The sequence below is a fragment of the Molothrus aeneus genome, chromosome 13 (assembly GCF_037042795.1).
Source record: "Molothrus aeneus isolate 106 chromosome 13, BPBGC_Maene_1.0, whole genome shotgun sequence".
Taxonomy (NCBI): domain Eukaryota; kingdom Metazoa; phylum Chordata; class Aves; order Passeriformes; family Icteridae; genus Molothrus; species Molothrus aeneus.
This window is the reverse complement of record NC_089658.1, coordinates 17,875,211-17,898,162: the sequence shown is the minus strand read 5'-3', so window position 1 is coordinate 17,898,162 and position 22,952 is coordinate 17,875,211. Positions and strand designations below refer to the sequence as shown.

The window sequence follows — 22,952 nt, the reverse complement described above, 5'->3', positions numbered from 1 at the left end:
CGGCTCCAGGGCTGCATGCATGGGTGGCAGTCACTTGCACAAGGCCACGTGCTTTGTCAACACCCAGGAGCTCTGTGTCCACAGACACTTGACACAAGTTACATGAGAAAAATGTGGCTGCAGAGGGAGGAAAAGCCTGGAAGGCTGAAGCCAGACTGGGGCAAGCAAGAAACTCTGATTAGGGGTCATTGCTAGACCTCCCCATAGTTTGAGATGCAGTCACATTTATTTACAAGGACAGTCCTGCCTCTGCAGCTCTGTGCTACCCCGGGTGTTCAAACCAATCCCACTGGCTTTGTCCCACATCCTCACATCCCCACAGCATCCTCATCTGATCCCTGCCAGAGCCAGCACAGGGGCAGAGGTGGGCAGGCAGTGCAGGGAACGGTGCCCAGCTGAGCCCACACCTGCAAAACAGGGCAAATCCACGTGCACTGCTGAGTGGGCACCACGTTTGTCCCAGACTAGGTAAAGCCAAAAAGCATCCCCAAAACTCATTGCCTGTTCACTGTATCTCCACCTTCAACACTCAGCAGCATCTCTTTCAGACCCAGACCCCGGGTGAACCCCTAACAGTGACAGTGCTGTGCTGGGATGCGGTGCCCACACCAGGACGTGGTACCCACACCGTGCCCTGTCCCACCACCAGCAGCAGCCGCCACGCCGTGGAACCGCCACAGGTTTCTGTTTACCATCACCTTATTAAGGGATTATTCAGGCTGCGGTTTCCTCGCGCGTCCGATCTGTTTGTGCTCGCGGACGGTGGCTCGCTGCCATCCCCTAAGCTACACGCCGGGCTATATAAGCGACCTCGCCGCCTCAGCGGCGGGAGGCTCGCACACTGCCCGGCTCCGCTCGGCGCAGGGGAGGTTTCGGTAAGCCGCAGCTCTCTCTTCTTCCCAACCGGCTGCAAATCCCTGCACACGCAGCTGACAAGCCCTCGTCTCGCCCGCGGATCTCAGCTCGGCTGGCGGCTCTGTGGCGAGAAGACGGGACTCTCCTTAAGTGGGGTTTTTATGGCTTTTTAGGTAAGAGAAAAAAACCCCAATCCTGCTGTTTTCCCTTCTGTGGCAGATAGTGGTTATAGAATTCTTTTGTGTTAAGGCGACGTAATTAAGAGTAGCTGTGATTGAAGGTGAGGTAGAAATTAATTAATGGGCAGATGACGGCACAGAGGCTGAAAAACAGCGATGGGGATGCAGTTTCCTGCGTCCCGCTTCTCCCTTCCTCGTCCCAGCTAATGGGCTTGGGGAAGGGTTGCGGGACAGCTGGAGCGAGGGTCTGGGGGGCTTTGCTCACGTGGGGCTGTTTCATCTCCCGCGGCTCTGTCCCGCACAGGCTCGCACAGCCAGACAGGGGACACAGGCAGCTCCAAACCCTCCCTGCTGCCAAGACCCGGCCGCTTGAACCCCCCCTTTTTTAGCATCGTGTGTCTGGGTACAGAGGGATGTATCCCAATCCCAAACCCAGTGCTGAACAAGTTGCAGTCAGCTCCAAAAATAGTTGCCAAGTGGGAAACAGGATTAATTTTTTCCTGGTTATTGTCTGGCTGCGAGTTCACGACCCCACCGTAAGCCCACAAAACACCGCTCATGTGTTGCTTGTTATTTTTGCTTGACTGGGATTTGCTGAGCCATAATCAAAGTATTTCCTAGTCCCACATTCCCGGGTCTCAGAGGGGATGGTTAGTACCACTTACAAACAAGTGTTCTCGCCAGTGACTGCGCTTTATCAGCCCCATTTGATGGGTAAACTGAGGCACCAAACGGCTGGGGCAATATTTTCCCCTCCTCCCAGTTGATTAATTTTGGGTGCATAAAATAAAGCACCTGGAATTCCAGCTGGTGCCACTAGGGATAACACCAGCTTCACAGGTACTTTCAGAAATTAAATACCCAAATACTTGATGCTCTGGGGCAAAGGGACTCACTGAAAACAAAATCTGAAGTGGCTGAGCTGGTGAAGAGTGACACAAAGCCTGTCCCACATCTGTGCTTGCGGGAAAAGGAAAATATTGAGCTTCTTGCTACATTTGCGGGAAAGACTTGGCTTGTGCATGGATTTTTCTGCTTTCAGAGGTGCTCAGGAGCCTTCCCTCTCCTCACACTCTGGGATATACTGGATAAGATGCTATCCTCACACTATGCCCAGTTTGCAGGCAGAGGGATGGAGGCATGGGGCTGTCCCTGCTCCTGTGGGTAGCAGATCTGGGTGCTGGGGGGGCCTCCAGAGCTGTGTGGGCTGTGAGAGATCCCTGCAGAAGTATTTAAGCTGTTCCTAGGCATGTTAAGGAGATGCTGTTACAAAGCAGTGCTCTGCAAAATAGATTTGGGCTCAGATGTGATGGTGAGAAGCAGGGAGGATGCAAGCACAGATGTGGAGCTCCTGCTGCTCCCCACTGGGGAGGTAAATGAAGAGCTGCTGGAGGTGGGTGAACAGGGGGTATAAGTGCCCCTGTGGTGTGTTCTGGAATGGTTCAGCCTGGGAGAAGCTCCCCAAAAGCAGCAGGACCTGGGTGAGCTTTGACACAGTTGGGTTTGTCTCTGCAGGACTGGGGAAAGCGTGGGACGGTTGCGGAAACTCCAGGAATCCCCTGGTTACCTCTGGAGACAGCGATGGTCACCATGAAAGGCTGGATCCTCCTCCTCCTCTGGGGAGCCACGTCTGTTTTAGGTGAAGGTTAAACGTTTCCATTCTGGTCACTGCTCTGTCCCCTGCCCATGCCAGTGCAGGCACGTCTGTTGGCAGCCGCTGAGCCAGCAGACGCAGCCCGACATCGATGCTGGGCGCTGCTCTGGGTCACTGCGGCGTTTGCCCGGCCAGACAACTTCCACACAAGGACTGGCTCCCATCCAGCCCCCAGAGCTTGAGCAAAGTCTGTCTGCGAGTCAGTGAGCCTCTGGATGGCCAGGGATGAGCTCCCCAGCCCACTGGTCATGCTAGGACCATCCCTGTCTGCTGTCTCTGAGATCCCATAGTGCCCAGTCTGCACCCAGAGGAGCACAGGGGAGAGCTGGTGCTGGGGCTTAGCTTCCCAATTCCCAGCAAGCACCCCAGGAACCGGCCATGGCCATCAGCTTCCCTCAGGCATGCAGGTGGCCAGCAAGTTCAGAAACCAGCTCTTGTCCCATAAAAACAACCAACATCATCCACCCTGGATTAATTTGTCCTTGCGCATGCACAGGAAGGACATATTTTATCTCTCCAGCCATAAAAAGATTAGTTGATCTGAGCTGCTCCAACACAGGAAGTGCAAAAAAGTTTTTCTGGGTGATAAGGGAAATAGAATATTTGTATCACACCTGAGCTGCAGTGATGCTGTGGGATATATCCATTATGTCCTTCTCTTAGTATCTCCTGCACTGCATCCTACAGGAGCTCTAACCAGCCACAGTCCAATGGGAAAGCTGTAATATTGAGCCTAAGGATGCCCAATCCTTGAATCTAATTTATTCTTTCATTTATTGACCCTTAGGACAAAGGATTCTGAAACCAGCCCTCAGCAGGGTCCAGATAGGATCGAGAACCTTCAGCCCGCTGGTAATGCTCAGCCTGGAGAGTAAGTTAATTCCCACCTTGGGTGGATTTTCCTCACTGGACAATTTTCCCAACAATTTACAACTAACCAGTATTATTTGAGTAGAAGAGGACATTTAGGGTTAGAATCATTCTACGATTCTATGATTTAGGCAGTGGAATAAATGTTAATCATCCACGACGTCCTGTAGGGTTTTGGCTATCACTGACACACGCTGTTGGCTCCTCTCCTGGAAAAGGGAAGGTCAACGTGTGACCACAGCCCCAGCTCCTGCGGGAGGCACGCGCAGGCTGGGAGGGTGAGAAGAGCCCAGGGATGGGCCAGCACATGCTCTGACCTGCCTTTACCCTACCCAGCCTGTCCCCACACCCTGGGCGGTTTGTGACACCATTCCTTCAGAATTAAAGCCTGTGGGGAATTAATTAACCTGCAGAGCCCACTCTGCTCATTAATCCCTGGGAGATGCCCCAACTTCTCATCTTTACTGTCCAGAGCTCAGAATTTAAATTTCAGCAGGCTGAAATTTAAAGGGCTGACCATGCTGAAGGATTTGGGGATTTTCCCAGCCTTTTGCTCAACTCCCAGCAGCTCTCTTAGCCACTGGGAAGAATCAAAGCACCAAAACCATGGACACTGAGAGGTCCTCTCCACTTGCTGAGAGGCATTTTTTTGAAAACCATGGTAAAATGGTTTTCCCCTGAAAGTGGATGTACAAGGCAGTGATACTGGGGCTGGCTCCCTGGCTGGCAAGCCCTGCCTGAACCATCCCTCTGCCCACAGGTACGAGGAGCAGCTCTCGCCGGGGAGACCCAACCTTCACCTACGTCAGACGCAGTACGTTCCTGCCCGCCAGTGCCATGGACCAGCCCTGTCCCTTCCCACGTCCCCACCAATGCTCCATCCCTCAGCTTCTCCCTCATCCTCCATGTTCTGCTTTTTCTGCTGTCAAAATGCTACTTAGAGACATATAATGCCATTTTCCTCCACGGGATTCCCCTGCTCATTTCCTATCATCATCAGCCCTGCAGATTAAAGCAGCTGATCCCAAACAAGCTTAGGATCTTGCTGAGATCCCGCTTTAATCTGTTGCACATTTAGTTTTTGCTTGGGGCAAGCACAAACAGGCATTTATCCACAGGATGTGACTTCATCCCCAAGCCCACCTCCTCCTGCATGCCTCAAATTGCTAAAGAAGTCATGGATCCCACTACTTGGGATGCTGAACTAGAGATGATGATGTGCCAACAGATTAAAACCCTGCCCATTTAAGTGCTCCCAGACATGACACTCCCATATCTGCTCTCATTTAAAGGGTCTTTTCCACCCACCAGCTTTTATAAGCCAAGATTGTTTTCAAGCACCCATTCACAATTTGAGCAATCCAGCCCTGTGCCTGTCTGCCTTTCTAGGAAACAAATCAACCTGCTCTATTACAAACTGTGTGGAAGAATAGGTATGGGAGATGACATAGCACAAGTCTCCAAGAAACTTCATTTTTAGAAACTTTAGTCACTAGTGCATCCTCATAAACATTATTAGAACACTGTCATTTTTAAAAAAGCCCAAACCACAGACTTGGAGTGGATCTCATCCATTCAAAGTAGCTTAAATTAATAACATCTAGTAGCCCGTTTAAAGAAATTCCTTTAAAAATATAACCTCATATTAAACTCCCAATGTGTTTTGCAAATTTTCTGTTTTACCAATCAGCTGGCTCCTGACATGTTCAGCCTGCTCGGTAGCATCTTAAGCTTCTGGTTTGCACTCAGTAAAAGTGGTGCTCACAATAGGACACACGTTGCCCCTATAGAAAACATATGTTGAAATTTGGTTAAAGACATTCAACATGATCATACCAACAATTTTACCCTTTTTTTGTAACTATTTAATCATTTTGCCTTCTATTTAAACATTTAACCACATTTGAAACAGACAAGTGTTGTCCCCCAAACAACATTTAAATGAGAATGTGCGTTTGATTTCCTTAAGCCAAAGTTATTCAACGCTAAGCATGAGCTGCCTGCACTTTGCTCCCCCTGGGTTTATCTTAATCATCCTGAATTTGGAAGCCTGTGGGGAATTAAGTCAGAAGCCTTCAGACGCCTTCTCATGCTTTAATTCCCAGCTCCCTGAACATGCTTTAATTCCCAGCTTCCTGAACATGCTCTGAGTTTGTTTAATCCATGTGGTATGTAATATCCAAATGTACAGTCTGAGCTCTGTAGAAGCTGCTAAAACCCAACTGCCGGTTTTTGGGCAGCTCTGTGTGTAATGTGCATCTCAGTAACACACCACTGATGTTATTCAAGGTCCACTGGTGCAAGATTCAAAAAGGTTTTTGTCTCCATGGTCGAAATGGAGCGAGTGCTCAGCCAAGTGTGGCCAAACCGGGGTGCAGAAGCGCACCAGATCCTGCCTGGCTGAGCCCCTCTGGGGCGTGCACTGTAATGAAGCAACTGAGGAAGGGCGGCTCTGCATTGGACATGTTTGCTCAGGTGCTCCTCTAAACTCACTTATGGGCAGGGGAGGATGTCACGGTCTCACCACTGCCCAGGTGTTGAACTCCCTTTGCTGTCATTTTACCATCTTTCTCTCTTTTGACAGAATTCAGTGATTTCCAAGCAGGTCTGGAGAGTGCAAAGAGTAGAGCAGGGCAACTTTATAGCCAAACAGAAAGATAACAGGGATTCACAATATCTTGGGGATATAGAAAAAAATCTCATTAATCTTTTTATAACAGCAGGACTCAAGGTAGAGTCAGTGACTGCACACAGCTGTCTCCATAAAACCTCCAGGAAAGAGATGATTCAGGAATATCAAATTGCCATAGTTCCTGCTGAAGGGGCTTGTAATTAATTATATTATTCTTATAATCTCCTTTAAACCAAATAATTCTGAAAAAATTCTGAAAATACGTTTTGTGCAGAAAAGTTGTTTCAGGTTTTCCCTGATTTCTTACATTTATTTTCAACTTTGAAATATCAGACAGTTCCTGTACAGAGATGCTCTGTGATTGTAAAAGGAATGACCTGAGCCTTGAGAAAAGACAGATTATTATTTAGGATTAATCACTATAGGTAAATGAGACTAGAATAATATTTGTGAGCCCAAATGTTAAACCTGTCGGGTAATGCTCACTTGGCAATTATCCCACATTCTGCCCAAGCCAGGATACCATTGAATAAGGGAAGACAGCTTTTGGGATAGACCAAAATCACAACTTATGAGCATACACTGGTAACAGAAACCTAGAAAGTTTATGACATTGAATTTGTAATCTTGCCAGGGTTGAGCTAAGAGCTCACATGCTGATCTGGATTAAAATTCCCCTGAAATTCAGCCCTTTGGGGAAGGTAAATAACAGTTCCTAGCTGTAATTATATCCATGTGGCTGCTTTCTACTAATTGTCAGGTTCAAAATGACATCGTCCCTGCCTTTCTAATGCACAGCTGTGGGTAATCAGGAAAAATATGTTTTGGATACAATTTACTCCTTATGCAGTACTTGCCTTATTGCATCTAAATGAAAAGCAGATGCAAGAACACGCTGTGAGTGTTGTGGGGACTTGGGGCTATTTTTTGACCTGTCTGCTTCTCCTCCAGCCTGCAACATCACCTGCCCCATGGGCCATGTCAACGCCGACTGTGACACTTGCATGTGTGAGGATGCCACCCTGCATGGGAAGGTGTCTCTTGAGGATGGGTCACCTGCTGCCGATGCCCGGGTCTACCTGCAAGCCAAGAAACTCAAGCTGTTGACAATGGCTGATAGCAGAGGCATGTTTAGGATCCCAGGGGTTTGTCCTGATGGCAAAAACACCCTTAAAATAAAGAAAGCCAAATATGCAACAGCGACTGTCACTGTGCCTGAGAGCAACCGGAGAAACCTGGCGATCCAAGTGCAGCTGCACCGATCAGGTAGCCCCAAAGAGGGGGGATGCAGGAAGCTTTACACAGGCATCAGAAATAAACTGTGGTTTTATGAGAGGAAGAGTAATGAGATGGCATTTTCCTTCTCCTGCAGGCAAACCCTATGTTTTCAGGAGCCCTGAGGACAAAGCCAGGAGAGTGGGACAGAGCGTGTCACTCTGCTGTGATGCCCGAGGGAGCCCAGCTCCTGACCGCTACCTCTGGTAAGGAGCTTGAATTTGATCTGCCAGAAGTCTTAGCTGTCCCACAGATGCCAGTTTTATCTCCTTACCATCTCCATAAATTGGGGGGTTTAGTTATAGAACAGTTAAATGCACTGAGAACTGATGGCTGCAAGTGATGGCTTCCTCAAGATGCCACAGCAATGTCATCTGCGGAGTGATTCACTGGAAAAATACACAAAGAGTTTAAAAACCTCATCAGACACAACTGGCAGCTCTGCCTCCCTGCCAGCTGTCCAGCAGCCACACTGCAGTACTGCCACAAGTAGGGGAAAAATTTTTAGTGATGCCACCTAGCCAAACCAAAACCCCAGGGAAACTGAGGCAGGAAATCTGGCAAAATCCACATAGTAGGATGCAGGATTAGGCCATTGCTGTGGTCCAGCCAGATGGTCAGTCTCTGTCCCTTAACTGTTCCTGGCAGGTACCACAATGGCTCACTGCTGGATCCCTCCTTGTACAAATATAAAAACAACCTGATTCTGAAGAACCTGAAGAGAGAACAGTCAGGAGAGTATTTCTGCAAGGCCAGCAGTGCTGGGGGGTCGGCAAAGTCCCAAGTTGCCAAGCTGGCTGTCATAGGTAAGAGAAAATGTGCCTGATGTTCTCCAAGCAGCTGGGGAGGTGTTGGTGTGCAGGAACCAGAAACTCTTATACATCTGGTAAAGAAAAGTCACAGGAAAAATTCTTGAGGTTTATGTCATTCATCTGTTTGCAGACAAGCTTTAGTGAGCTGGTTATGAACCAGACGCTCCCTACAAACCAGAGTTCTGGACTGCAGGTGGCCTATCAACCTCAATCTGCTCCTGTCAGGAGATTTCCCATTGTACTTGCTGCCTGACATGGGACTATTTCTGCTTGTTTAGGGTTGTTTTTAAAGTCTTGGGATATATTCTAGTCTTGCCATAGTAAAAAAGCCGGGCAGCAGCAGAGATCTAGCTGAGGGTGGGCTGGATGACCATAGTGGATAAGCAGGAGCAGGGAGCATCCTGCAAACAGCTCTTAATCAGGGTCCTACAGCTAAAGCTGAGCTACTTGCCTCACTGAAATGAGTTAACCAGCTCACCAAAATCCTGCAAAAACCTCACTGCTTTTAGGAGCACTGTTTAGCTCTGAGGTTTCAGACAACATAGTGGTAACTGTACAATTATTTCATGCTGCTCATTAAGAAATCCTATTCAACAGGAAGACAAGAGGCAGCCTGTGACTCCCAACCCCAAAGCAACCTCATCCGACTTCCTCATGATTGCTTCCAAAAAGCAACAAACTCCTTCTATTACGACGTGGGCAAGTGCCCAGCAAAGACCTGTGTGGGGAAGCTGGATAAGGGACTTCGGTGTAAGGACAATGTCTCCTACTGCTGTGGGGTATCCAAGATGGAAACCAGGGACATCTCCTGTGATGGCTACACGCTCCCCACTAAAGTCATCGTTGAATGTGGTTGCAAAATATGCACCGAGACCAAAATAATGGTTCGAGGCAGAGCCACAGCAGCAGATAATGGTGAGCCACTGAGGTTTGGCCACATCTACATGGGGAACAAGAGAGTGAGTATGACTGGCTACAAGGGAACCTTCTCCATCCACGTCCCAGCAGATATGGAGAGACTGGTTCTAACTTTTGTGGACCGGCTGCAGAAGTTTGTGAACACAACAAAAGTTCTGCCCTTCAAGGAAAATGGAGGTGCTGTATTTCATGAGATCAAGCTACTGAGAAAGAAAGCCCCTGTTACACTGGAATCCACCGAAACCAATGTGATTTCTTTGGGGGAAATGGAAGAAGACGATCCAATTGCTGAATTAGAAATTCCTCCCAATGCATTTTATAGGAAAAATGGAGAGGTCTACAGTGGGAAAGTGAAAGCCAGTGTGACATTTCTGGACCCAAGAAACATCTCTACAGCCCCTGTGACACAAAGTGACCTGAACTTTGTAGATGAGGAAGGAGACATATTTCCGCTCCGCACGTACGGCATGTTTTCTGTGGACTTCACAGATGAACAGGGCACTGAGTCCCTCAATGCAGAAAAGGTGAAGGTTCATTTGGATGCTGCTCAGGTCAAGATGCCAGAGCATATGCAAGAGATGAAGCTTTGGTCCCTGAACCCAGAGACAGGGTTATGGGAGGAAGAAGGGGACTTCAACCTTGAGAAAAGCACACGGCGCAAAAGGGAGGAGAGAACCTTTTTGGTTGGGAACATGGAGATCAAAGAGAGGCGTCTTTTTAACCTGGATGTCCCTGAGAGCAGACGGTGCTACGTCAAAGTACGAGCCTACAGAAGTGAGCGATTTCTGCAAAGTGAGCAGATCCAAGGGGTTGTGATTTCTATTATAAACTTGGAGCCAGAACCAGGGTTCTCCTCCAACCCCAGAGCATGGGGCCGTTTTGACAGCGTAGTCACTGGTCCCAATGGTGCCTGTGTGCCTGCCTTCTGTGATGAGGAAAACCCCGAAGCCTACGGAGCTTACATCTTGGCAAGCTTGGGGGGTGAAGAGCTTGAAGCTGTGCCCTCTGCTCCCAAACTCAACCCTGCTGCTATTGGTGTCCCACAGCCATACCTCAACAAGCTTAACTACAGGAGGACAGACCACGAGGACTCCAACATCAAGAAAACAGCATTCAGCATTAACATGGCCAAGCCAAGCCCTAATTCCCCAGAAGAGAACAATGGCCCTATTTATGCCTATGAAAACCTCAGTGAATGTGAGGAAGCTCCACACAGTGCTGCTCACTTCAGGTTTTACAGGATAGAAGGAGACCGGTATGACTTCAATACTGTTCCCTTCAGTGAAGATGACCTCATGAGCTGGACCGATGACTACCTGGCATGGTGGCCCAAGCCCATGGAATTTAGAGCCTGCTACATTAAAGTAAAAATAAACGGACCCCAAGAAGTGAATGTAAGATCTCGTAACATGGGTGGGACACACCCACGCACCATTGGCAAGCTCTACGGCATCCGGGACGTGCGCAGCATCCGTGACCCCCAGCAGCGGGATGTGTCGGCAGCCTGCCTGGAGTTCAAGTGCAGCGGAATGCTCTTCGACCAGGACCGCGTGGACCGCACGCTCGTCAAAGTGATCCCACAAGGCAACTGCCGCCGAGTGAGCGTCAACAGCATGCTCCACGAGTACCTGGTGAACCACCTCCCCATGGCCACCAACAACGACACCAGTGAGTACACAATGCTGGCACCTCTTGACCCGCTGGGACACAACTACGGCATCTACACAGTCACTGATCAAGACCCGAGGATCGCCAAGGAAATCGCCCTGGGCAGGTGTTTTGATGGCACGTCTGATGGCACATCCAGAACCATGAAGAGTGATGTTGGCATTGGGTTGACTTTCACCTGTTCAGAGAGGAGCACGACAGAGCAAAGCATCTTCCAGTCTCAGAGGAACTTGGGTCAGCAGTCTCTAAGGGACTCAGGCCGGCAGTCTCCGGGGGACCCAGGGTGGCAGCCTCCACGGGACCCAGGGCGGCAGCCTCCACGGGACCCAGGGCGGCAGCCTCCACGGGACCCAGGCCGGCAGCCTCCACGGGACCCAGGCCGGCAGTCTCCGAGGGACTGGAGCCAGCAGACTCCGAGGGACTGGAGCCAGCAGTCTCCGAGGGACTCGGGCCAGCAGTCCGTCCTGGTTCTACCAGGGCAAAGCCCTGTGTACCAGAGGCCGCCGGCAAGCCGCCGTAACAACCAAGCCAGGATCCCGATGACAGGTCAACGTCCCACCTACTAGAGCTGTATAGGAGCATTGGTAAAGTCACTCACGCTCAATTAAATATAATTTGAAAGTAACATCAACCTGCTAAATAATGTAATTGAAAGCTGGTAGGTGTCATTATTTATGAGACATAATTAAGGTGCCAATTTTTTTCCCCCACCAGAAAGAAAAGACGTAAGGCGAGAACTGGGGGCCAGCAGAGGTAGTGAGTTTGTGTCTTATTAAATGCATCCATAAAAATCTTCTTTCTGCCTGACATTAAACAGCTTCACATGATAGCCTAAAGAGAAGACTAAACATATGATTCAATTAAGTCATGTACATAAAACATTCTTCTGTTCTGCATCTGCAGACTTTGCCAGCCCAAGTACCTGTACAGTAGTTGGTAACATGAAAAGGAATAAACTGATTTCCTCATACTGAATTCAACTGCAAGGTTTCGTACTTGAAATGTAAGTATTTTATTTATTTCTAGCTTGTTTTAGAATTACTGTATTCAAGCTAAACTACTGGCAGCTGCATTTCTAAGAACTCACATGCTCAATAGCACAGAGAAGCCATGTGGATTTGTAGGCTCCACATAGATACAGATAAGAGTTTTCTCTTGCTTCTTGCATCGTTTGACAAGAAAATCTATGCTCTTTGATAGGGTAGGTTAATAAAAAAAGTAATTTTGTAACTTTGACAATGTGTGTCACTTTTGTGTTTGAAATGCCCGACTAAATAAACCACATGTAGAACTCAGCAAAGAATAACCTGCAGGATTTCATCTTTCTGTTCACAAACAGGTCACAACTTTATCAGTGTGAGACTGATCCTGGATATGGGTGAGGGGTTTTGTGGATGTCTGGTTCTCCTGCAGCTCCAGGGTTTGGCAATGGCATGCTGCAGCCAGGGAATCTCTCCCCAGCTTGACAAGTGGAGAGTCAGCAATGGTTCTGGGAGAATCAGAGCAGCAGGTCTGGGCAGGGATGAATTAAGGAGTGGCACAAGACAGAGGGAAAGGAGGGCTGGGAATTTGTGCTTTAAGGATGATAGGAAACCAGGCAATGTAGAGCAATGCTGGGTGGAGGCAGGGAGAAGATGGGCTTCCCTCCACATTCAGCAGCAGTGAGCATAAGGAGCTGGCAAGAAGCTGCTCTTAGCTGAAGGTGCAGCTGGCCACAGAAGGGGTCAGTGATCCCTCTCCAAGTGACCTATTAAATTGTCCTTTCCACCCCCCACCCTTCCTAGAGTGAAATCAAGGACCTCATAGCACAGAAGACACCTTGTGTTTACAGGCAAACACTGGCAATAAAATTTTGGGGGGCAAACAAACCAGCAAGTCTCTGACACCAAAACTCCTACCAAGAGAGATCATAAAAAGGTGGGCAGTGCAATTGGATGCAAACTGGAATTCAAACACGTGCTCCAACATGGATTTCCCTCTGCTACCTAATCCCCTCCTATGAAAATGAAGCCAGTTCTAGGCCTATGCTGCCATACCCACTGCCCATCAAGGGCATAGGGAATCTTTCAATAGTGTTTAGCAAGCTTGTTCTCAGGTCCGACACAGGACAGGCTGAATTATACCTTAATAGGTTAAAAAAACCCTTAATAATCCACTTTTTAATGTAAATTGACAGTTATCAAAGAAAAGCAGAAAAGGAAGAGCTGTGGAATACTCTGGCACATCCTCTTCATACCAATGAATTTAGACTCAGTGTGTTTTCTTTTGTGTCTAGTCTGCTGCAAGGGCTTGGCAGGAGCTGGAGCCAAGGCGGCCAGTGGGGAGCATTAGCTTGGACCTTCCCACAGAGCTCTTGGCTTGTGCAGAGAAATGTCTCTTCCCTCTGCTCCCCTCCTCCTCTGCAGACAGACAGCCAAATCCCAAACTTTGTTTCATCACTCTGAGAGTGAAGTAACACAAATGACTTCTACAGACAAACCCAGGAGATAAATGGATGAAAGCAGGCTGAGGATCTGATCCCTGTGCTGCATGTGGGCTTGCCAGTCAACAGAGCAGACTACAGGGCTCTTCCTTCTGGGGAGAAATGTGTGTTTAACAGCACTGAAATAGTCATGGCCCTACAGCCTGGAACAGCCAGAAGCTCTCCAAGTTTCCCCAAACTGTCCCCCTCTGCAGCTTAGCACTGACTTGGAGGAACAAACTAATTGTGCACTCACTGAGTCCCTGAGCTCTCCCAGGAGGCTTCTGGCAGACTGTGTTGGACGCAGAGCAAGACAGAGGTTTCCATCACGGGTGCTTAAGCACTACCAACAGAAAACAACCATGACATAACCACCACTCCGTGCTAACACTTCACTGTTACTGATGAGCCACCATCCCAAATACATTAAGAAAAGTTTATATAGGAGCAAAGCTACTGCAGGGTCCTGGCATCTGCTACTCACACAAATTTTATGCTACAGTTCAATGTCAGTTCTGACTCCTCCAGCTTGTGTTTATGGTCAGTGTATGGCAGTGTCCTTTCTGAAACCCAGTGCACACTCCCACATATCAGAGAGCATCAGCTGGAGGAATGCGGCAAGGCTGGGACTCAGCTCCTCCCTTGGCCTAAGCCTTTGGACCACCAACCTTGAGGAACAGGCTGAAGAAGGAGACCTGGCTCCTGAACACCAGCAGGTTTGTGGCTAATGGCAAAGCATCTCCCACTAAGGTCACTTAGTTTCCAATCCAGAGATAAATCCAGTGACCTATCCCTCCTGTTTTTGAAGGAAACTATTGCTTCCCAGAAGCCATCAGGACACTAGCAGATAGGATAAACAAAAGGAGAGAGATTCTTGTCTGGCCTCAACCAGCAAATTACTGGGGGATTTTACAAACAACTTTATAAAAAGGCTCAAGTACTTCTCTGATTAGTCACTTATACTTTTTATTTATTTGTAATGTATTCAGAAAACAGGAATAAAGAGGTTTCCTAGGAAGCAGGGGGAGCAGTAAGGTTGTGGAACATGAAACAGATGCATCTAATTGTGAGTCACCAGCATCCTAGGAAATATCACTCCCTCTACTAACATTTATTTGAAATCCATGATGAAATCATCCCTATCCAACACCAGAGCCCTTCTGGTGCCCAAATATTTTGCAGTTCTGCCAGTAATTTGGTCCCAGTGATATTAAACTGAGCCATAGTGGACATTGGGTCTGTCAATACCTCTGTTATTTCCCTCTCTCCTCTGAGAGGAGAACAGCTGTTTTATTTTGCTAAGATCCCATTCCAATGGCCAGGGTAGCTGTACTCAACCCCATCAGTGGTACTGGGGATCGAATCACTGTGTCTGTGTTCCAGAGTCAACCCTGACATGCTATTCCACACCTCATCAGTGAATGCCCCATTTTTGTTTTGTCTGTTCTGCAAAAATAATCAGATTTTCATTACTTACTGAGTTAAATCCCTGCAGAGCCAGGTGAAAGCAAAGTTTCCAAAGAGACATTTTGGCTAACAGCTGCCTGGTGAACACCAATTCCATTTTTAAAACTTCTCTACCATGCCAAAAATAGCATGCCAAAGACTTTCTCCATAAAAAAATAAATTAATCTTACCTTCTCTTTTGCTCCATAAAATGACTTGGGTAAAGTTGTGCATATTCAGAGCTAGGACATTAGCTATTAAACAAATCAGAATGGCCTTATCTTTTATAACCTCTCACACAGAAAGCAAAAGAAGCCTTATAGCAAACTCTGCACAGATCAAAAGATTAAATTACAAGTACATGGGATCCTGGCTGAAGTATGGTTTAGCCATTATTCACTATTGAACAACTAACTGAAGGCATTCTGTACCAGATTTTCACCATCTTCTGTCCAGCTGTCCTTGGTTTTCACCCAAAAGGGATGCAGCGAGCTCCATCTACAGGGATTCTGGGCACATGCCACCTCAAACTTCCCAAAAACACAGGCAAACTCTTCCTGTTGCTTTATGCTTTAGTGAGAGCCAGATTATTGTCTGCCAGCAAGAGGTCTCACACCGGACGTGACCTAAAACTGAGGATGAGAGATACACAAAGGAGTTAAAAGAATTTTCCTCATGTCACTGCTAGGAAGAAGCTATTGATTTAACAGTTTGGTTATCTAAAAGACTTTAACCTGGACTCTTTTGCCTGAACTTTTGTCACTGTATTCTTTCTGTGGGAGTCATGCCTCGCTGTTCATTTTGCTCAGCTTATAATGAAGAACTAATTTTCCAGTGCCTAAGGACCTGGAACATCTGAAAAGTTGCATCCTGAAACACTGAAATTGTTGAGTCCCAGTTAACTAACACTTAAGTCCAAAACTCTTTATCATTAGTGCTTAAAATTATCTCTAAATTGTGGTGGTGGGGTTTTGCCATACAGTGACGTAGCAAGCCCCAGAAAACTCTCCAAACCACCCACTATCCCCACAAACCCACAGAAAACTCACTCACCCACCCACCCTTCTATTGGCATACAGCAATTATTAACATTTCCAGACTGATCTGAACAGAATAAAAACAAAGTGACTCCACAACTTGCACTTGCAAAAGGTAGCAGGGAGCAAAACACAAAAATACATAATTTCTCGGAAGCAAACTTGCCAGATTTAGAATTTCTGCAGCACAAACTGCAGAGTCTGCGGTCAGGAACAACAGGAATTCTCTACAGGAGCCTGACTTCCACCTTGCTGTTGTTTCCAGTTTTTGACTCTGATTCATAGGCTTGGATTTCTTGGAGGACCATGTGTTTTGGAAAACCTGTCAGAGGCAATTAATTGATGATCTAATGGCAGTAGAAGAAAAACACTGCAGCAGCTGCTTTAACAGATGCTTCTTCAGAAACATTTTAATCCTTGTGATATGACATTTTTCTAGATTTTTTGCTTTTACTTCAGTAGAACTCAGAAAAAGCAGGAAAAAGTTAGCAAATATTAGAACAGCTCCTAAGATACAGCCAGTCTTTGCTCTGCTGTTATGCTCAGTGCTATGTTACCTCTTCTAAGACAAGAAAGTGTAAGAATCACTAGTTTTGGGGTTCTTGACATGAAATACTCCTTGTATATGCCATTAAGCAAAGACAGATGAGGAAAATCTTGGATTAGATTAACTCCTCATCAGATAAAAACCTCTCCCATCAGAAAGTGAAATAGTAGAACATAAATTTTCTGGATGAAGGGCACAAAAATTTTAAATGGGATGTATCTCAGGACATGAAAACAGAAAGAGGGAAGAAAATCGTGATGGAGAGGGAAAGATTCTCTTATGTTCCTGGCTCAGTTATTCACCTCAATGCAGGGATACAAAGTGAATTTTAGGATCCACAAGAATATCAAACTAGACAGTCTAAGTCTCGGTGAGCATTAAAAAAGCTCACTAGATTTTAGTATTTCCAGATTAAAGTAATTGTCCAAAACTTACGCCTGAAGAAAATTATACCGAAGTCCTCAAAAAAACCCTGAAAATACTGTATAAAAATAAATTTATTTCTCATCAGTGGAAACAGGGATTTATTCAATATCTACAGCACTCATGGAGATTCTCTTCCTTAACAGGGAAAGAGAAGAAGTATCTTCAGGAACCCACCATCAAAACATGAAGATGACAATAAGATCAAATACCATGGGAAGAAATCCCCTAATTAAGCTGAATGTTATAGCTGGGCTTTGAAATATTTTATATTAACTTACAGACATCAAAAAATACATTTATTGCTTTATATCCTGTGCCAATATTCCCCTCTCTTTCAGAGTCTTTTTTGTCATGCTGAGTTTGAGTGTTTGAAATCTGCATTCCTGATGAACTGTTCTTGGATTCTGCTGGAACCAAGAGTGCATATATCCATTGTAGAAGTCAACTGCTGTAAGCTTCTTCTTTAAAACAACTGTTTTGATTCCAACCCAGCCTTCCTAAAAATAAAAACAAACAAAAAAAGGCAGTAAGCTCCTTCCATGTTTAAAGCTATCTTCAGGTCCCACAGCTGGCTTACAGAATACATTTTATTCAATGTTAACAGGCTAACAAGTCAAATTCCTGCTTGCAAATGTGCAAAGCCTGTTAATGGAAATTAAAAGTTTAAGGTGTCAAATAAAACATCTGGTGCTGATCTAAAATAGTACAGAGACTAACAATGGACAATTAAGACAAAAGTTATGCACCTCACAAATACTAAAAACCTCATCTTTAGGGCAGTGAGTATAAAACAAATAGGGAAAGCCTACCTTGCAGCGAGCTATCAATGTTTGGGACATTTTATGGAACAGCACTGAACCAGGAACAACTTCACAGCCATTTTGTATTTGATCTAAAAGCAAAGAAAGGTCATCCTGCATTTTTATGCCAAAAAGTACAGAAAAGGTTTGAACCACTTCTGTTCCTTTGAAGCATGACAACCATCTTGAGTAACTATTTTGCTGAAAAATATTTTATTGTATTCTGTGTTTTATTATAACCAAAGGAACAGAAACAATCAGAACAGTCATTCTCTGGCACTACTCCATATCTGATCCATGAACATTCACTAAGCCCTGATCAGTCACACAACTTGGCCCACATGGCACTTAGATTCTTAAAGAAAATGGTTTAAAATTTTTAATAATTGAAGAGTAAATACCAGAAAAACCAGGGATATTATCCACTTCCACAAAATCCAGGAGTTTAATGGTAGTACCCTTCCAGAGTGTCTGCAAAGGAAACTGGAAACAGAAACAGATGACACCTTCAGAATGTTTTCACATTTCCAGGCTATTTTTTCCTCAGGCAAAATACCTGTGTTAATAACATTAAGGGAACACTTAGCTGTATGTCTAGATAGGAGATTTTCCTTATCAGACTCAGTTTTCCTTTCCCTTCCTCAACTCAAACCATTAGCCTATGCAGAAATGAGTTAAGCCCTTAGCTACAACAGCTCTTCACTGTGGCTGTTTGCACTGTTTACTGCCATGCAGAGATGTCACTGCAGCATTCCAAACCTCCAAATACATCAGGGAAAATCTCAGAGCTAAGGAAACAATATAAAATTTTTGAGCTGATTTCACACTTGGGATCAAGTCCATGAAAATTCTCCTGCACATTAATTCCACCTCTAAAGATAAACGACCAGGATTTTAGAACACATGCAAGGTTACAGAGGCTAAAATAACTAAAACTGAGGTATAGTTTAGATTAGTTAAAATACCTACACCAAACTCAGCCATGCTATAGGACAGAAAAGGGTTCCAAAAATTCCAGTCTCACCATACTTCCTATTGCACGATGCAGCTGAATTATTTGTGCAGCTGTTTGCTCTTCCCATTTTATACAACTCTTCGCTATAGAGATTTTAGGAGCTGTGGGGAAAAGAGGAATTAGAAGACTTCTTATTTTGCTTTGCATCTTTTAGCAAACAAAAGATGCTTTGCATCTTTTAGCAAACAACCGTACTACTTTATTCTATTTTAAACCCCAGTTTTTCCTGACCAATAGTGGGTCTACCATCCAGCCAAGATACCTCAGACATAAACTGGAGAAAATATTTTGTAAACACCTCAATTGGATTTTTTTTATTCTCAGTTGTTCTCTTTATTTACCCATTGCACTGCAAACCTGTATCATGCTTAGAAGTACAGTTCTAACCCTTCTGTCTGCATTACAACAATGAAGAATAACAAACTCAGATCTTGTAACATCAATAGTGATTTTGATATTGTACAAGTAACTGGAAAAAAATTAATGTAGTAAGTCTGAAGAATTCTGAAGCATTTTTCTCCTGTATGACATTTGTAAGCCAGAGAAGGCAGTGAAGAGAGCATATTGAGAAATGAATCTTAAAAAAATACCCAGCATGGCAGAAAACTTCAATTTTCCTGCTAATCAAGGAAAAAATGAACAAGTCACATTAAAAACAATGTGTACCTACCAAATGTTACTCCTTCTTTTGGCTGCTCTTTTTTATTTTTTAAACTTTCAGGCAAGTTCTTCAAAACTGCTAACAGCTGCAAAATTAAATTTTGTACAGAGTAATAGTCAAGCTAAGTTCGAGCAATAATAAACAAAGTAAAACTTAATTTTTCAACAGTGAAACTGTCCTGTGAGCTTTTAGAAAATTGGCTCAGTATATTCAGAAAATACACAGAGACAGTAAAGACATCCTTCCCACTGAATCACAACGAAAAAACGCAATTATTTTTTTATGGATGATCTCTGATATTAATTCCAGAAGGGAACAAAAGCTGCCTATTCAAATAAAAAAGCAGATATTAATTTAAATGAAAGAACCTGCACTGTTTCCACAGACAGCATTTGGATTCTTCACTGAATAGAAACACAACAGCAACACAGAGGATTGACACTGACGCCTGATCACAGAGCACTGAGCTCTTCTCTCAGCAAGGCAAAATGCTCACAAACACCAAGTTTCACATCATCCTCCTCCTAAACTTGAAGCCAGCTCAGAACAAGATTAGTAAGAATTCTGTTTGCACACGTTAAAAGCAAAGTACCAGTCAGAAGTGACACAGCTGGCAGGACTTTACCATGTTTGCCCCCATCTTTGCCAAGATCCCTTCCAGCTCCTGTGCCGTGCAGTGGGGAGGAACAGCAACCTCTTCTTGCTTAATAATTGGACCTACATCAAACCTGCAAGGCAGAAAACATACAACCTAACTGGAGAAGCTGAAGCTTAATTAGCAGTTCAAAAGTCTGCATTCAATACATTAGCTCAGTTGCTAATTATCCATTTTTATCCCCTCTAAAACTATTTTTCAGATGTCATTTCACATTATCAAATTTTTTAGTTCACAAGACAAAACAAGGAAGAGAATACCAATCTTGGCAGCAAGATTCTCCTCAGCAAGCTGAGACTGATATGAACACAATTTACAGTTCAGAATATGAGATCTAAGAAGAAACAACCTGAAATATTTAAGATGAAATTCGCTTCACACTTTCCTGAGATCTATTATTAGACAAGCATCTCAGAGAGAAAAGGTGACTAAATAATGTATTTTGATAAGCCTTTAAAGCCAGATCTTGGGCTGAAACTAAAAGATATAATCTTCCTCATGCCTAGACAGGCAATTTCTTGCCTTCTGTCCACTTTCAGGACATTACAGGGGACTCTGAAGTCTGAAAACCAGATCTTTTCTGTCTTGTCATACCAAGCCTATTGATAAAGCCGTGTGACTGCTCTCTGTCTGTTCCTTGTGATAATGCTAAGAATTAGAGAACAGGCCTGAAGTGCAAATTGCACACTTATGAAAATACTGTAATTGTGGCAAATCTCATATAGTTAGATGAACATTTTTAAGTGTTTCAAACCTTAATTACATACATTAAAAGAAAATGTGGTTATGTAGAATGAGTTAAATTATGACTTCAGCGGTGATTATTTAAAGCCCTGAGAAGCAACAGTGAGTTGTCTGCAAAGGACACCAAACCTACCTTTTTGGTCTTATTTCCATAATTGTCACCCCAGTCACCTTATCACCATGAAGCACCGTGTGGACTATGGGTGCAGGGCCACGCCATCGTGGGAGACAGCTGGGATGGACATTCAGCACCCCACTGGAATGAAATATTCACAAGTTAGGACAGGAACGGTACCTGAAACACACGTAAATGGAGTGCAACATATATTACAGTGAACTACTATCTGCTCATACGTTCTCATGGGTTACTGGCTTAAATATGCCCTTGAAGGAAAATTCACACTATATAAACTTCAGTTTCTCAGTGAACACAGAAAGAGATGTGAGGAATAAAGGCAAACATTCTGCTGGATATTTGCATAAATTTACACCCATGTGTCAAAGAACACTGAATTTCACCATGACAGCAATAAGGCTCAGGCTAAGCATATGAACCCAGGGAAGCTGACCTCACCTACTGCAAGTCACAGATGCTGCCCCAAAACGAGAGTGCAGCTTTGCTAACAAAGCAGTGACAGATGTGCTGTCCACACACTTACTATGGGAACTGCAGAATGAGCTCCTCGCTTAGAAGACGTCCAAAAGATGCCACCACACCCACATCAAACTCCCCCGCGGGTCCCGTGTGCGGCCACTCGTGCACAGGCAGCTGGAGCTCCCTGGCACAGCTCCTGACGGGCAGGTCCCGGGCCAGGCGGGAGGGCAGGGTCACCACCTCCAGCCGGGACACGAGCGAGTCCTCGCTGAGCTCCCTGGGGGGCGGGACAAGGTGTTGAAGGCGTCGTGCAGGCAGACTGAGGCGAGGGCTGGGTCACCTCCACCACTCGCTGCGCCCCTGTGCCAATTCCCTCACTCTATGATCCTGGCTCCTGTCCCACGCTCAGGTTCCTTCCCGCTCCCTTCTCTGCCACCCTCCCTGCCCAACCCACGGTCCCTCCCGCGCGACTCCACCTCATCCCTCAATAACCTCTGAGCCTCATCATCAGCCCTCATCTCCCATCCCTCAGTGCCCACCCCTCTCTCACCCTCCCCAGCCTCGGCCGTGTCCCCGCAGGCTCCGCGCCCCTCAGGGTCCATCTCCCCCCTCAGGCTCCTCCTTCACGTCCCCGTCTCCCGTGTCCCCTCTGCCCCTCTCTCCCGGCCCTGTCTCCCCTCAGAGCCCTCGCCCCCGTGCCCGGGCGGTACCCGGCGGCCCGCAGGGCTCGCAGGGTGGTCACGGCGAAGCGGTCGGAGCCGAAGAACAGGACCCGCCATGGCGGCCCCGCCGCCCTCACGCCCTGGCGGCAGGCGCGCAGCAGCCGGGCCCGCATCGCGGGGCTCCCGCCGCGCGCGGCGATGACGCAGCGGGACCCGCCCTGGGGCGGGGCCGCCCTCAGCGCTGAGGCGGCGCCGCCATAAGTCATAAAACCACGGAATTATCGGCGAATCTGAGTTGGAAGGGACTCAAAGGGATCGTCGAGTCCAACCTATAGCCCTGCGCAGGACACCCCAATAATCCCATCCGGTGCCTCAGAGCGTTGTCCGAACACTTCTTGAGCTCTGGCAGCCTTGGGGTCGTGACCATTCCCTGGGGAGCCCCTTCCAGTGGCCGACCACCCTCTGAAAACCTTTTCCTGACATCCAAGCTAAATCTCCCCTGACTCATTTTTATGTCGTTCCCTCGGGTCCTGTCACTCGTCACGAGAGTGAAGAGAACCGTGTCTGCCCCTCGGGGGGATGTTGAAGACCCCAATGAGGTCTCCCAGTCTCTTCCAGGCTGGACAAAACAAATGCCCTCGTCCACTCCTCATATAGCTTCCCTTCCACAGCCTTCCCCATCCTCGTAGCCTCCTTTGGATGCTCTCTAAGAGCAAAGGGCCTTTATATTGTGGTTAGCCTGGAGAAGACTGACAGGCGATCTCATTAATGCATAAAAATATCTCCTGGGGTGCTAAGATGCTAGTGCAAGGGTCTTCTGGGTGGGGCTCAGCAGCAGGATGAGGAGCAGTGTCCATAAATTAAAACACAAGAAGTTCCATCTCAACATGAGGAAGATCTTTATGTTGAGGGTGGCAGAGCACTGGGACAGCTGCCCAGAGAGGGTGTGGAGTCTCCCTCTCTGGGAGGGATAGCTGGACACGTCCAAACCCACCTGGACACATCCAGCTGTGTCCATGCTCCACATGACCCTGCCTTGG

At 46.4% G+C, this 22,952-nt stretch overlaps 2 protein-coding genes across 6 annotated transcripts; one reads left to right on the top strand and one right to left on the bottom strand.

Moving 5' to 3' along the window:
- Positions 1–2,567: 2,567 nt before the first annotated feature.
- On the top strand, positions 2,568–11,956 carry CILP (cartilage intermediate layer protein). Of its 3 annotated transcripts, none has more exons than XM_066558856.1 (9): positions 2,568–2,673; positions 3,476–3,559; positions 4,319–4,372; positions 5,848–6,033; positions 7,142–7,456; positions 7,563–7,671; positions 8,114–8,271; positions 8,875–11,104; positions 11,306–11,956. In XM_066558856.1, the coding sequence occupies exons 1-9, from the start codon at positions 2,616–2,618 to the stop codon at positions 11,427–11,429; spliced, it is 3,318 nt and encodes a 1,105-aa protein (XP_066414953.1). In that variant the 5' UTR covers positions 2,568–2,615; the 3' UTR covers positions 11,430–11,956. The 3 variants fall into 3 exon arrangements, with proteins under 3 accessions (XP_066414953.1, XP_066414952.1, XP_066414950.1); XM_066558855.1 differs by having other exon boundaries at positions 11,291–11,956; XM_066558853.1 differs by having other exon boundaries at positions 8,875–11,170; positions 11,291–11,956.
- Positions 11,957–14,273: 2,317 nt separating this feature from the next.
- MTFMT (mitochondrial methionyl-tRNA formyltransferase) lies at positions 14,274–22,085 on the bottom strand. 3 transcript variants are annotated; one of them, XR_010784466.1, is made up of 11 exons: positions 21,961–22,085; positions 21,315–21,527; positions 20,789–20,911; positions 19,882–19,984; positions 19,266–19,341; positions 18,605–18,696; positions 17,982–18,063; positions 17,590–17,672; positions 17,059–17,277; positions 15,974–16,129; positions 14,274–15,402 (listed from the first exon to the last, which is right to left on the bottom strand). XR_010784466.1 is itself a non-coding variant. In XM_066558715.1 (10 exons), exons 1-9 carry the CDS (start codon positions 22,083–22,085, stop codon positions 17,077–17,079), a joined length of 1,098 nt encoding a protein of 365 aa, XP_066414812.1. In that variant the 3' UTR covers positions 15,386–15,402; positions 17,059–17,076. The 3 variants fall into 3 exon arrangements, 2 of the variants coding, with proteins under 2 accessions (XP_066414812.1, XP_066414811.1); XM_066558715.1 differs by lacking the exon at positions 15,974–16,129 and having other exon boundaries at positions 15,386–15,402; XM_066558714.1 differs by lacking the exons at positions 14,274–15,402; positions 15,974–16,129 and having other exon boundaries at positions 16,834–17,277.
- Between the last annotated feature and the right edge of the window lie 867 nt (positions 22,086–22,952).